The sequence below is a fragment of the Lampetra planeri genome, chromosome 61, assembly GCF_965212315.1.
Source record: "Lampetra planeri chromosome 61, kcLamPlan1.2.h2, whole genome shotgun sequence".
In the NCBI taxonomy this organism is placed as follows: domain Eukaryota; kingdom Metazoa; phylum Chordata; class Hyperoartia; order Petromyzontiformes; family Petromyzontidae; genus Lampetra; species Lampetra planeri.
In genome coordinates, this window is record NC_136167.1 from 553056 (window position 1) to 568686 (window position 15631).

Sequence of the window (15631 nt, forward strand, 5' to 3'; positions counted from 1 at the left end):
GGCTACGTTAGGTGCGAAAAAAGTTAGTTGAACGAAGCCAGAATACTTGAGGACCCTGTAGCAGAGGCCCCTTGCTGCCAGCAGTGTGCGTGAGCAGGCAATTGCAGGGCTGCACCTTTGCCTGTTGGGAGTTAGACTGTATCCTACCTCGATGATCGTCAGTGGCAGAGGCAGAAAGCACGTGGCCTTCCTGCAAATCTCTCTGTCTGTCTGTCTGTGTGTCTGTCTGTCTGTCCCTCTCCAGATCTCGCTCGCTTCTCCACGCGTCTCTCTCTCTCTACCACGATTCTGGCGAGAAAAAAAATCGCCCGATGAAGCTGGTGGTTGTTGTTGTTGTTGTTTTCGTAATTACCGGCGAAACGTCACGGCCACTCTAATTGTAAATGTTGCGGTGGGTTTAACTCTCCAACACACGACCAGTTAGTGCTGAAATAAGTAACCAATTGGCAGCTTTGGTTTCAAGTGACACAACCGTACCGATTGGCTGCGTTGGGTTAACGACACATTTATATTTTTCAGGATCTAACCCAAAAGAAGAAAACTTTATTATAATATTGGTCGGGAAAGCCAAACTATTACTACTGCTCGTTAAACTCTCTCTTCCATCACCGGGCGTGCCTCTGCATCCCTCAATCTCTGCACCACGCCCACCGCCGTAACCCCCAGTCTCCCTTCATCTCTCTCACCACCACCACCACACCACCCCCCCAACCAAAACATTCAAACAAATAAATAACCCCGAGAGTTTGACAAAGTGGCGGGCGGGCACAGAAACCACTCCGGGTATCGTGATTCGCTTTTTTTTGTTGAGAGCGCAAAGAGCGGAGAGTGCGGAGTGAGCGAGCGAGCGAGCGATGTCACGTGCCGCCCCCCCCCACCCCGGGACACACAAAGGCTTCCACTGTGCGTCGCGGTTTTTCATCGGCCGACCGTGGCGGACGTTTTGTTGTTGTCGTCCCGTCCACCGCCGAACCATCTGCCGCTTCACCACCACCTCCCCCACCACCACCGCCACCTCCCCCACCACCTCCCCCACCACCAAGCCATGGCCGCGTCACCGCGCGGAGACGGCATTGTTCGGCGAGAACCATGATTACTCGGCCCTCCTACCCCCCCCTCCTCCTCCTGCCACCGCCTACCGGCATGGCCGATGGCGTCGCTCAGTCACTCGCTCCGTCGCCCTGTCGGAGCGTCTTCATTGTCCTCGCCGTCGCTGTGGCCCCCCCCAACCCCCAACCCCCGACCACGCCACGCCACGCCGCGACCTCCGTGACCCCAAGCGGTGGTCAACTTAGACCCCTAATTAAACGTGTCTTTGTTTCGCCGGTCAAAAAAGGGGAGTCGTAGTGACGGGGCGTTTAAGAAACAAGAGTCTTTATTTAGACTGCGGGCAGGAATCCGATGAGCCATGAAGCTCTTTTTTGTTGTTGTCCCAGACTGTCCAGGGGATTTAAAACAAAAAAATGCTCTCTAGCGCTGGCGAAATGAGGTTGAAAGTGTTTGTGTGCTGTGGCTCCTGTATCGGTCTTGTGTGTAAGAAGCAGGGAGGGTTCACAGTAACTCCTGTAGAGTTGATCCGATACGAGCGAGCCTCTAGCGTATAGTTGTTCGGCTCTTAGGGACTCACCCCGGAGAAAACTGGACACTTTGACCAAGGGGTTAACAACAAATTGGCTCTGCAAGTCCGTGTGTAACGGGAGGTCACGGTAACTCCCGTAGAGTTGATCCGATACGAGTGAGCCTCAATGGTAAAGTCGTGCGGCTGTTAGGGACTCGCTCCCGGAGAAAAACCGGACACTTTGACGAAAGCCTTTTTTGCTCCAAAAACTTTTTGGGGAGACGCAAACCGGCGCTAAAAAGAGAAACGTTTACAAATACGCTGCGCCCCATCGGCTTTCCGTGCCGCGAATTACAAAAAGCTATGCAGAGTATCCGCCGTAACCGCCAGGGGGAAATAAATAAATAAATCGCGTGGCACGGAGCCATCGGCTTACAGCCCCCGTGAGTGACGTGGCAACGCAACTGGCCATACACAAAAAAATCAATAAACAAATATAGAAATAAATAAACGCCTTCGCCATCGTTGAGATCGCCGTCGACGTCATCGTCATAATTGTGTGCGTACGCACGTGTGTTGGAACTTCTTTCGCACCGTACGTAGCCAACCGTGGTAACCGGCGGCGCGTGGGGAAGGACAACAAACTAAAACGCAAACTACCGTATTCATCATCGTCGTCATCGTCGTCGTCGTCGTCGTCATCATCATCATCATCATGATCATCGTCACCATCATCATCGTTATCATCATGATGATCATCATCATCACCATCTTCGTCATCATCATCATGATCACCGTCACCATCTTCGTTATCATCATCATGATCACCGTCACCATCGTCGTCGTTATTATCATGATCATCATCACCATCGTCGTTATCATCATGATGATCATCACCATCATCATCGTCATCGTCTTCAGGATCACCATCGTCGTCGTTGTTGTCGTCGTCATCGTCGTGCCGTTGATCCTCTCACCTGAGCGACAGTCGCAGTGGTACCCGTTGGGCTTGTCCGTGCACACGCCCTTGTTCAGGCACGGATTGCTCTGGCACTCGTCGATGTTGATCTGGCAGAAGGCTCCCATGAAGCCTGGGACACGCACACACATGGACACACACGGACACACAAAGATAAAGATCCCCCGCATAGCCTTAACATACTGTAGGGGCAAGTGCTGTTAGTGAGCACCTATGAAGGCCGAAACGGTACACGAGGGGGTGGGTGGCCAGCACCACGCCCGACCGCCTTTGTCTCCCCAGTGGCGATGTGTACACACCGCACCAGGTACTCATTTAAGGCTGAGATGACCTAGGGGAGGCCCAGGACCGGTTCAGATAATCGTCACTGGTGTTGGCCGTGAGCGGGAATCGAACACGGGTCGCCAGGTTCATAGCGCAGCGTGCTAACCGCTACATTACCGCTCCCGATAACACACCGACACACACACACCGACACACATGCACAGATCCGCCGTTTAGTATTTAACACCCTGTTAGGGCAGGTACTGTTGTTGTCAAGCGAGCACATTTGTCTCCTGAGCGCTTTGGTGGCTAGGAGATGTTAACTATCTCGCCTGGTATGCAGGAGGTCGTGGGTTTGATCCCAAACCAAACGCCTGCTGCTGTATATTTGGAGTTTGCGTCTCTCTGTCAACATCATCACGTTGGCTCGGAGATGTTAACTACCTCGCCTGGTGTACAGGAGGTCGTGGGTTCGATCCCGACCCTGATGACGCCTGCTGCTGTATATTTGGAGTTTGCATCTCTCTCATCATCATCACGTTGGCTCGGAGATGTTGAATACCTCGCCTGGTGTACAGGAGGTCGTGGGTTCGATCCCCACCCTGATGACGCCTGCTGCTGTATATTTGGAGTTTACGGTGTCTCTCTCTCTCTCCCTCTCCCCGTGGTCGCGTGGAGTTTTCTCCGGGTCCTCCGGTTTTAACCCCTCCACGCATTTCAGAGCATTTGGGCTGCTGCAAATTTCCACGCGATGAGCCAATTCGCCGAGCTCTCATTTGCGATATAGCCAGGGTCACTTCCCAAACAGAACTACGTAGCTCAGTGGGGGCACCTTACCTGGTAAAAAATAAACGGTCTGAAGGCCGAGTCGACCTTGACGTGGCCCAGACGTGCGCGCGTTACAACAACATGCCACCCAGCCCCCTCCCGCAGTGTCTCTCTCTCTCTCCCCTCATCTCCGGGGGACTCTCGCCCACATCTGCAAGTGTCGTGGCACCCTCTGTGTGCCGGCTCCCACGCCGCGCGTCTCAACGTGCAGGCAGATTGCAGGTGAACCCCCCCCACTCCAACCCTCCCCGCCACTCCAACCCTCCCCCCCCCCCACTCCAACCCTCCCCCCCCCACTCCAACCCCATCACTGCCCCTCCGGATCTGATCAAGGGCAGGTAGGCATCGTTCCGGCAGGGCGCGCTTGCGTCCACCCACCCCCCACATCTCCACCGTATCCCTTCCGCATGTACCCCCGCGTGTCCCCGCCATATTATCACATGTCCCCACCGTATCCCCACCGTATCCTCACCGTGTCAACACTGTTTTCCCTACCGTGTCCCCACCGTGTCCCCACCGCCACCGTATCCCCACTGTATCCCCACCGCGTCCCCACCTATCCCCACCGTGTCCCCCACCGTATCCCCACCGTGTCCCCACCGCGTGGCGTGCCCAGGCGCGTGCCTCTCCCCCAGCACGCCGCCACACGCCGCGCCTCACCGGGCATGCAGATGCAGGTGAACTCTCCGATCTGGTCCAGGCAGGTGGCGTCGTTCTGGCAGGGCATCGACTGGCACTCGTTGACGTCGATCTCGCAGCGGGCGCCCGTGTAGCCGCCCAGGCAGTGGCAGCGGAACGAGCCCATCGTGTTGATGCAGCGCCCGCCGTGCTCACACGGGTTCCCTCCTGGGCGTGCGCGGCGGGGACGCGGGGAGGGCGCACGCGCGGAGAGATGGGGGAGGGGGGGGGCAGACGCGGATGGAGAGAAGGGTGGACAGGCGGAGAGAAGGGTGGATGCGCAAAGAGAAGGGTGAACGCACAGAGAGAAGGGCGGACAGGTGGACAGAAGGGTGGACGCGCAAAGAGAAGGGTGGACGCACAGAGAGAAGGGCGGACAGGCAGGTAGAAGGGTGGACGTGCGGAGAAATGGGAGGGCGGATGGAGAGAAGGGTGGACAGGTGGAGAGGTCGGACAGGTGGAGAGAAGGGTGGACGCACAAAGAGAAGGGTGGACGTGCGGAGAGATGGGAGGGTGGATGGAGAGAAGGGCAGATGGATGGTCAGATGGGCACGCAGACAAACAAACGGATGGACAGATTAGGAAATGGGCAAATTGACAGACGAATGGATGGATGGAGAGGCAGACGAAGAGAAGGGGAGACCGACAAAAGCACAGAGCGACGGACGGACAGATGGACGGATCGTACCACCAATGGACAGACAGACAGACACAGAGAGATGCACACACAGGGACAGACAAACTGTTAGTCAGGTCCCCTTAAAATAGCGACCGCCGCAAGCATCCTGCTTCACCGAAGGCAGGAAACCCCCCCTACAGAGCCACGCCCAGCGTGACGCGGCCATGGCCGGTGCCGTAGGCATCACGTATCACCGCCGGGCACCTCCCGTCCAGCGGCACATTCCCACAAACCGTGCCCCCTCGTGTTTATCCGATGAACGGGTCTCGAGTAACCTTTGACGACTCCCGACAATCAAAATAATTCAGCAACGTCTCCGTCAAATATCCCTTTCCCGAACCACGGCATTGCTTACACCTCATCGCGCGACGCGTCCAGACGTGCTTCCGCGGCCGTCTGGAACGCTCTTCCTTCCGATATTAGAAAGCCACTGGGAGCGGTGTGTGCACGTTTAAATCATCGTCGTCTAGATTGACGAAATCATTTCTTCAGAACTGCCTGCAGTGTTGAGTTTGTCGTCCTTCCCCCCGCACCTCCGATTAGCGCGGCCGGCTACGTACGGTGCAACAGAAGTTCAACTTACTTACATACTGCCCATAGACTCAACACTACCCCGTAGACTCAGCACAGCCCATAGACTAACACTGCCCATAGACTCAACACTGCCCATAGACTCAACACTGCCCATAGACTCAACACTGCCCATGGACTCAACACTGCCCATGGACTCAACACTGCCCATGGACTCAACACTGCCCATAGACTCAACACTGCCCATAGACTCAACACTGCCCATAGACTCAACACTACCCATAGACTCAACACTACCCATAGACTCAACACTGCCCATAGACTCAACACTACCCCGTAGACTCAGCACAGCCCATAGACTAACACTGCTCATAGACTCAACACTGCCCATAGACTCAACACTGCCCATAGACTCAACACTGCCCACAGACTCAACACTACCCCGTAGACTCAGCACAGCCCATAGACTAACACTGCCCATAGACTCAACACTGCCCACAGACTCAACACTGCCCATAGACTCAACACTACCCCGTAGACTCAGCACAGCCCATAGACTAACACTGCCCATAGACTCAACACTGCCCATAGACTCAACACTGCCCATAGACTCAACACTGCCCATAGACTCAACACTGCCCATAGACTCAACACTGCCCATAGACTCAACACTGCCCATGGACTCAACACTGCCCATGGACTCAACACTGCCCATAGACTCAACACTGCCCATAGACTCAACACTACCCATAGACTCAACACTGCCCACAGACTCAACACTGCCCACAGACTCAACACTACACACAGACTCAACACTACCCACAGACTCAACACTGCCCCGTAGACTCAGCACAGCCCATAGACTAACACTGCCCATAGACTCAACACTGCCCACAGACTCAACACGAAGCTCCCAATTCCTGGCTCAACGCGCTTTCCCTCTACGCGACGCTTCCCAGGAGAGCATCGACCGCGGCCGCGTCGCGACGACGGACCGCCCAGGGCCGCCCAGGGCCGCCCCCTGCCCTCGCCGTACCGATGGAGCATTCGTCTATGTCCTGCTTGCAGGCCCCGCCGGAGAAGCCGGGCGGACACGTGCAGATGGCCTTGCCCGTGATGGGGTTGGTGTCGCACAGAGCCCCCTCGTGGCACGGGTTGCTCACGCACGCGTCGTCCAAGTGGCACAAGAGGCCTGGTTGGGGTGGGGGAGGAGAGGGCGAGAGGGTGGCACCGTGCGGACGATGTGACACACGGACGTGACGTGACACACGGACGTGACGTGACACACGGACGTGACGTGACACACGGACATGACACACGGACATGACACACGGATGGACGGACACACAGAGAGACGTGACACAGAGAGACGTGACACACGGACGATGTGACACACGGACAACGTGACACACAGACGATGTGACACACAGACGGACGGACACACAGAGAGACGTGACACACAGACGATGTGACACACGGACGATGTGACACACGGACGATGTGACACACGGACGATGTGACACACGGACGACGTGACACACGGACGACGTGACACACGGACGACGTGACACACGGACGATGTGACACACAGACGGACGGACACACAGAGAGACGTGACACACAGACGATGTGACACACGGACGATGTGACACACGGACGATGTGACACACGGACGACGTGACACACGGACGACGTGACACACGGACGACGTGACACACGGACGATGTGACACACAGACGGACGGACACACAGAGAGACGTGACACACAGACGATGTGACACACGGACGATGTGACACACGGACGATGTGACACACGGACGACGTGACACACGGACAACGTGACACACAGACGATGTGACACACAGACGGACGGACACACAGAGAGACGTGACACACAGACGATGTGACACACGGACGATGTGACACACGGACGATGTGACACACGGACGACGTGACACACGGACGATGTGACACACGGACGATGTGACACGCGGACGACGTGACACACGGATGACGTGACACACGGACGACGTGACACACGGACGATGTGACACACGGACGGACGGACACACAGAGAGACGTGACACACAGACGATGTGACACACGGACGATGTGACACACGGACGACGTGACACACGGACGGACGGACACACAGACGATGTGACACACGGACGATGTGACACACGGACGATGTGACACACGGACGACGTGACACACGGACGGACGGACACACAGAGAGACGTGACACACAGACGATGTGACACACGGACGATGTGACACACAGACGATGTGACACACGGACGACGTGACACACGGACGATGTGACACACGGACGGACGGACACACAGAGAGACGTGACACACAGACGATGTGACACACGGACGATGTGACACACGGACGACGTGACACACGGACGGACGGACACACAGAGAGACGTGACACACAGACGATGTGACACACGGACGATGTGACACACGGACGATGTGACACACGGACGATGTGACACACGGACGACGTGACACACGGACGACGTGACACACGGACGGACGGACACACAGAGAGACGTGACACACGGACGATGTGACACACGGACGATGTGACACACGGACGATGTGACACACGGACGACGTGACACACGGACGACGTGACACACGGACGGACGGACACACAGAGAGACGTGACACACGGACGATGTGACACACGGACGATGTGACACACGGACGATGTGACACACGGACGACGTGACACACGGACGACGTGACACACGGACGACGTGACACACGGACGGACGGACACAGAGAGACGTGACAAACGGAGAGATGTGACACACAGACGATGTGACACACGGACGACGTGACACACGGACGACGTGACACACGGACGATGTGACACAGAGAGAGACGTGACACACGGACGACGTGACACACGGACATGACACACGGATGGACGGACACACGGACGGACGTGACACACGGAAATGACACACAAACGGACGTGACACAGAGAGACGTGACACACGGACGACGTGACACACGGACGGACGTGACACACGGAAATGACACACGGACGGACGTGACACAGAGAGACGTGACACACGGACGACGTGACACACGGACATGACACACGGACGGACGTGACACAGAGAGACGTGACACACGGACGACGTGACACACGGACATGACACACGGACATGACACACGGATGGACGGACACACAGAGAGACGTGACACACGGACGATGTGACACACAGAGACGTGACACACGGACGCACGTGACACACGGACGGACGTGACACACGGAAATGACACACAAACGGACGTGACACAGAGAGACGTGACACACGGACGACGTGACACACGGACGGACACACACAGATGGTGAGCACCAACAATAGGGGCGACACTCCGTAAGTAAGCACCGCCCGGTTGGAATGACCGGCGCCTGCCATGCCAATGTGGAATTTCCACCTCCACCGGAGGCGAGTGCGGTCATCGGTGAGCGGGCAAAGAACCCCAGCGGAGAACCCAGCTTCATCGCAACTCCGTCTAAACGAGTCTCGGTGGGTCTCCATACGAGTCTCTGTGGGTCTCTGTAGGAGTCTGCGGGTCTCTGTAGGAGTCTATGGGTCTCTGTAGGAGCCTACGAGTCTCTGTAGGAGTCTATGGGTCTCTGTAGGAGCCTGCGGGAGTCTCTATACTAGTATCTGTGGGTCTCTATAGCAGTCTGTGTGGGTCTCTGCGCGAGTCGCTGGTGACCATCGACTCGAGAACGCCGTTCTCCCACCCCTCGACGGCTCTCTGTAGGAGCCTACAGGTCTCTGTAGGAGCCTACGGGTCTCTGTAGGAGTCTATGGGTATTCTCAGGTTTTTTCGGTAAAGTCACGTAGGTAAAAACATTAAAATTAATGAAAGTAAAATAAAACAAAACAAAATTCACGACGTTTCGGAGGCAACACAAGTCTCCGTCATCAGGTGGGACCGTCACAGCCGAATTAGCTGCATCAAGTGATGACGGAGACTTGTGTTGCCTCCGAAACGTCGTGAATTTTATTTTTGTTTTGTTTTATTTTACTTTCATTAATTTTAATGTTTTTACCTACGTGACTTTACCGAAAAAACCTGAGAATATGAATCATTGCAGTCACGAAAGCTTCAAATCTAGAGTCTATGGGTCTCTGTAGGAGTCTATGGGTCTCTGTAGGAGTCTGTGTGGGTCTCTGTACGAGTCGCTGGTGACCATTGACCCGAGAGCGCCGTTCTCCCACCCCTCCCCCCCACCCCCCACCCCCCACCCACCGGTCTTGCCGATGGGACACTCGCAGAAGAAGTTTGCGACGCGGTCGTGGCACGTGGCGCCGTTGTAGCACGCAGCGTTGGCGCAGTCATCGATGTTCTCGCTGCAGTCATCGCCGCTCCAGCCGTTGACGCACACGCAGTTGTAGCCACCGTGCGTGTTGTGGCACGTGCCCCCGTTGAGGCACGCGTTGGGCTGCAGGTGGCACTCGTCCACGTCTTCCGTGCAGTACTGGCCTGCGCCGCCGCCACCGCCGTCACCGCCGCCGTTGTTAGCAAAGACGTCGCAAGGAGCATCGTCATCAGTATTGTTGTCGTCGTCAATGTGTACCCGACCGGTGTGTGTGTACACTTTGTCACGTAGGGAAAACAATTAAGAAAATAAAATAAATGAAAACTAAATTAAATCACGACGTTTCGGAGGCAACACAAGCCTCCCTTCATCAGGTGTGAAAAGGCACAGCAAAAGAACTGTAGCCGTGATTTAATTGAGTTGTTTTCATTTATTTTATTTTATTGATTTTTTACCTACGTGACTTTACCGAAAAAAAAACAAAGAGTATGAATCCTTGCAGTCACGAAAGCCTCAAATCTAGAACCAACCGGTGTGTGTGTACTAACCGGTGTGGTGTGCCCAATCAGTGTGGTGTGAAAAACCGTGAAAAGAATATGATAAAAATGTTTTCTAAAAACTAAATTCGAGTGGACAAGGTTCCTGTGCCGGGTGTCACAGGGTCCAACCCAAACATGAAAAGAAATCACACCGCTAAATTCCTCCATTGAGGGGGGGGATGACAAGGGGGTTCTTTTTTTTGCGGGGGGGTCAGTTCGCGTTGATACCAGAGCGCGTCTTTCGACCCCGCCACCACCCGACGCAGCCGATTGGTGAGGTTTGCCCGACGAGGCCGGTTGCGATTGCCAGCGAAACGTCGCACGGCACTCGGATCGGTAAACGTCGCGGGTTGACGCTCTCCGACACGCAACCGGCGTGTGGCTCAAACGGTAATAAATTGGCCATGTTTTGATTCACGCGACGCAACCTTTACTAATTGGCCGCGTCTAGTGGTGATGGGTGGATGGTGGCGATTTCAACTATGCAACTTTATATTTACGCCATCTCAAACATAAATATATATATTTTTGAAACCTCGATCGTGGACAATGTTGGTCGCGAATGTCTCCGAGACCTACTACGTCTTACACTCCATTGGGATTACACAGCAGCGAACATCGCTCCTGCCTACTGGCGGCAGACCGATGCCCATTTGTTGGGGCCAGGTGCCCGTTGGGTCCCCCTTCTGACGACGCAACAGTTGCCACTGTTGGGGGGGGGGGGGGGGGGTGGCCCCTTTCAAATGAGACGAGCTGACATGCGGTGTCAAAATCGCTCCGAAACTAAATATCATCATCGTCGTTGTCGTCATCATCACACCCAAGGCACGTACCGTCCGCACGTAAACTGGCACGTGCGGCGACAATGGCCACTAGAGGGGGCTACCGCGCACCGGAATGAATCGTGACGATACTTAATTCATGGCATTGCCCAAGGTTCGTTGGTGACATTGGTGGCGGGTGGAGGGGCGGTGATGCCTGTGTAGCAATCATCAGGCAAGTGCAGCAGGTAAGAGGAGCGGCTACAGGAACCGCCCGGCACCACACTCACCGGTCCACTCCTCGGGGCAGTGACAGTTGTAGGTGTTGACGCCATCGACGCAGGTGGCGCCGTTCTGGCAGTTGTTGGATTGGCAGTCGTCCACGTTGACGTCGCAGTGCAGGCCCAGGAAGCCTGCGCGGACAGGGAGAGGGGACGACTCAGGACAGCGAGAGGACGACTCGGAGAGAGAGAGGATGACTCGTAGAGAGAGAGAGGATGACTCGTAGAGAGAGGGCGACTGGGAGAGAGAGAACTGAGAAACAGAGGACGACTCGGAACAGTGAGAGGACGACTCGGAGAGAGAGAGGATGACTCGGAGAGAGAGAGGACGACTCGTAGAGAGAGGGCGACTGGGGGAGAGAGAACTGAGATCGGGGACGACTCAAGAGGCACCAGGAGGAGGAACCACAGACACAATCGAGATGGCAGCAGCAGCAGCCGCCACGTGGGCGAGCTGACGCCAACAATTTCCCAAGCTCTGTTGCCCTCTCCATATATTGTCAACGTGTTATCGGGCCAATTAACATGTGCCTACATGGCTGCAGGTATTGTGGTCAATGCAAACATGACTCCTTGTAAAAAAAAGTGTCAGTTTTGTTGCCAGATAGAAGGGTAAAAAACCAATTATCAATGGTAGAACAACTCTCAAAATGCGCGACGACCGTGTTACACAACAACCGCATGCACGCGCTTGGTCCGAGTGTTAACTTCCCCAGCGTTGAACAGTACTCTCCTTTTTCTATTTGATTGTCAGCCAACACTGGGTAAAACAACAACATGGGCATTTTCGTTCTCTTCTAGCATGTGCACCAACAGGTGCACCAACAGTTCCACATTCACTCTTTTAGCCCCGCCCCCCCCTCCCAATAAGTTCCATTCATTGGCTACCACATTCAGATAAGCCCCTCCCTCCCTCCTCCCCCCCCCCCTTAACTTGTATTTAAGAACTTGTATCTTGGAATGTTTGCCTCACTCGATACAGTAAATCTAGCTGTGACGGTCCCACCTGATGACGGAGACTTGTGTTTCCTCCGAAACGTTGCGATTCATTATTTTATTATTTCTATGTATTACTTTTATTAATTTTAATTTTATTTTTTACGTACGTGACTTTTCCAAAAAAACCTAAGAGTACAAATCCCCCCTGCCCACCCCCAAAGCGTCACGCCGCCATGTACACGGGAGGAGCACGTGCCAGCGAGCGCCCGGGCACTGTGGAACTACGGTCGGAGACGCCGCTGGGGTGTTTTAACAAACGGAGAAAAAAGAAATCAAATCATCAACCCCACAACAATCGCAGGAAATGTTGGCGGAAAGCAAACGGGGCTAAAATTACAATGCGCCCGCCGGCCCCCTCTTTCTCCAGCCGGAAAATTTCACGCCCCTGATAATGCCACTTTGTGCCAAGCGGGGCGGAAGGATATGACAAAATGGCCGCGCCATTCAACATCCTTTAACCAGAAAAAAAACAGCCCACAACTCCATTCACGTTTGTGCCGTGCGCTGTAAGTAACGAAACAAAGTGCGCTTAAAAAGCTGCCGCCGTTACCATCGGACTTTATCAACGGCTCATTGTACCGCACCGACGGTTAACGTGTTGTTGTTGTTATTGCTGCTGCGTGAGAGTGTGGAGTGTGAGCGTGTATGAACGTGGTTGACGTCACCCTCACTTCGTTGGCGAACGGCGGCTATCGGTGTGTGGCGGGGAGCGGTGGCGCCACGCCGCGCGACGAAACGCGGCGTAGCCGAGTACGATTCCCGCTTGCGGCCTACCAACACCAAGTGACGATTAACCGAACCAGGCCTGGGCCGCCCCTAGGTGAAGCTCAGTAGTGGGCCTTAAAATAAACAATAGTTTCGTTGACATACGTCTATGACGGAATTGATAACGTGCCAATCTTCATCTCTCTAGCCCGTCTACAACTTCCACGAGATGGGCAAAGCTCCTTTGGATTCGAGATGCCTCCCAAGCCAGCAGAGCACATAACGAGACGACACTTCAAGAGCGCCGCACAGACGGATTCAGGATTCCCCTTTTGAAGTAGAGTTATCCGTCGCGACGCTTTGACGGTAACAGCTCCAACGGCACCCAGCACGACAGGTCACGAGTTATGGCCGCGGTGTTTGTTTTCGATTTAAAGCTTTCGTGACTGCAGGGATTCATCTTCTTGGTTCTTTCGGTAAAGTCACGTAGAAGGGAAATAATAAAATAAATAAAATAAAACATTATAAAATAATATAACAATATAATAAAATAAAGTAATATAATAAAAGAATGAAATAGAATTATATAATAATATAATACAATAATATTATAATATAATATTTCGATTTAAAGCTTTCGTGACTGCAGGGATTAATCTTCTTGGTTCTTTCGTTAAAGTCACGACGTTTCGGCCACAACGCAAGCAGCCGTCCTCAGGTGAAGAACAGGTCTGTCGGAAAGCCATTCAGACGCTGTCTTTCCGACAGACCTGTTCTTCACCTGAGGACGGCTGCTTGCGTTGTGGCCGAAACATCGTGAGAATTGTATTTTATTATGTTTTATTTGTATTATTCTATTATTTCCCTTCTACGTGACTTTACCGAAAGAACCAAGAAGAAGGTGTTAGTTGCTAGGGAGGGTTATGGGTTTGTGGCGTTGAGTTACGGTTCAGGGATTCAAGATTCCCATCTCGAATCCTCGGGGAGCGGCCTTCACATCCATCGACCGCTCGTGCACTCGCCTGGCAGGCAGGTGCAGTCGTAGGTCTCGTCCGTGGGCTGTCGGCAGGTGCCCCCGTTGAGGCACGGCGAGGGCGAGCAGGGCACGTGGGCGCTGTCACAGGCGCGCCCCCCGTAGCCCGCGCGGCACTGGCACACGTAGGAGCCTGGCGGGGAGGTGGAGGGGGGCGCAAGCGTACGGGAGAGAGAGAGAGAGGAGGTTAATCACGGGGCGGTGACGCGGACCAGCAGTGGCGGTTGGAATCCAGCGGCTGCCCTGGTTGATCTCTCCCTCCCTCCCTCCCCATCCCTCCCTCCCTTCCTTCCTCCCTCTCCCTCCCTCCATCTCTCCATCTCTCCCCATCCCTCCCTCCCTCTCCCTCCCTACCTCCCTCCCTCTCCCCCTCTCTCTCAATCCCTCCCTCCCTATCTCCCTCCCTACCTCCCTCCCTCCCCCCTCCCTCTCCCTCCCTCCATCCCTCCCTCTCCATCCCTCCCTCCCTCTCCATCCCTCCCTCCCTCTCCATCCCTCCCTCCCTCTGCATCCCTCCCTCCCTCTCCATCCCTCCCTCCCTCTCCATCCCTCCCTCTCCATCCCTCCCTCCCTCTCCATCCCTCCCTCTCCATCCCTCCCTCCCTCTCCCTCTGCATCTCTCCTTCCCTCCCTCACCCCCTCCCTCTCCCTCCACCCCTCCCTCCCTCCCTCCATCCCTCCCTCCCTCCCTCCCTCCCTCTCCCCCTCCCTCTGCATCCCTCCCTCCCTCCCCCACCACCCACCCCCCCCCACCACCACCGACGGTGCGGCGTTCACCGATGGTGTTGACGCAGGTCCCGCCGTTGCGGCACGGCTTGCCGGGCCCGGAGCACTCGTCAACGTCGGCGCGGCAGTCGGCGCCGCGGTAGCCGGGCGCACACGAGCAGCGGTACTGGGACGCCAGCGCCGTGCACGATCCGCCGTGGGCGCAGGGGGCGGACGCACACGGCTCGGGCCGCTGACACAGCTCCCCTGCGAGCGGCAAAAAGGTGAAAAATCTATGAGCTGAGTTACAAAATAAAAAGTTATTTTCAACCAGGTAACAAGGCCCGATACAAAGCCGTTACGTAGCGCTTAGTTTCAGAAGCGACCCTGGCCATCACAGACGATGGCTCAACCAAGTGGCTCGTCGTCGTCGCGTGGACATTTAAAGCGGCCAGTGTCATGGTCCACCGTCGGCGCCGCCAATGTCACCGCCGCCGTCACTGCCACCGTCAGTCGTCACCGTCACCACCGTCACCGCCACCGCCGTCACCACCGTCACCGTCACCACCGTCACAGTCACCACCGTCACAGTCACCACCGTCACAGTCACCACCGTCACAGTCACCACCGTCACAGTCACCACCGTCACGGTCACCACCGTCACGGTCACCACCGTCACCACCGTCACGACCGTCACGACCGTCACGACCGTCACGACCGTCACAG

The 15631-nt window shown here is 55.4% G+C and overlaps 1 protein-coding gene across 2 annotated transcripts in view; it reads right to left on the bottom strand.

Moving 5' to 3' along the window:
- Positions 1-15631, bottom strand: part of LOC144736579 (neurogenic locus notch homolog protein 1-like) — a 112048-nt gene that overhangs the window by 41259 nt on the left and 55158 nt on the right. The window contains exons 4-10 of one of the 2 annotated variants that reach the window (XM_078619143.1): positions 14978-15172; positions 14190-14333; positions 11473-11595; positions 9813-10046; positions 6554-6709; positions 4290-4472; positions 2536-2649 (exon numbers count right to left, since the gene is read on the bottom strand). In XM_078619143.1, coding sequence (XP_078475269.1) covers positions 2536-2649; positions 4290-4472; positions 6554-6709; positions 9813-10046; positions 11473-11595; positions 14190-14333; positions 14978-15172 — 1149 coding nt within the window. Of the gene's footprint in view, positions 1-2535; positions 2650-4289; positions 4476-6553; positions 6710-9812; positions 10047-11472; positions 11596-14189; positions 14334-14977; positions 15173-15631 lie in introns of both variants that reach the window. The other variant, XM_078619142.1, reaches the window with a different exon arrangement.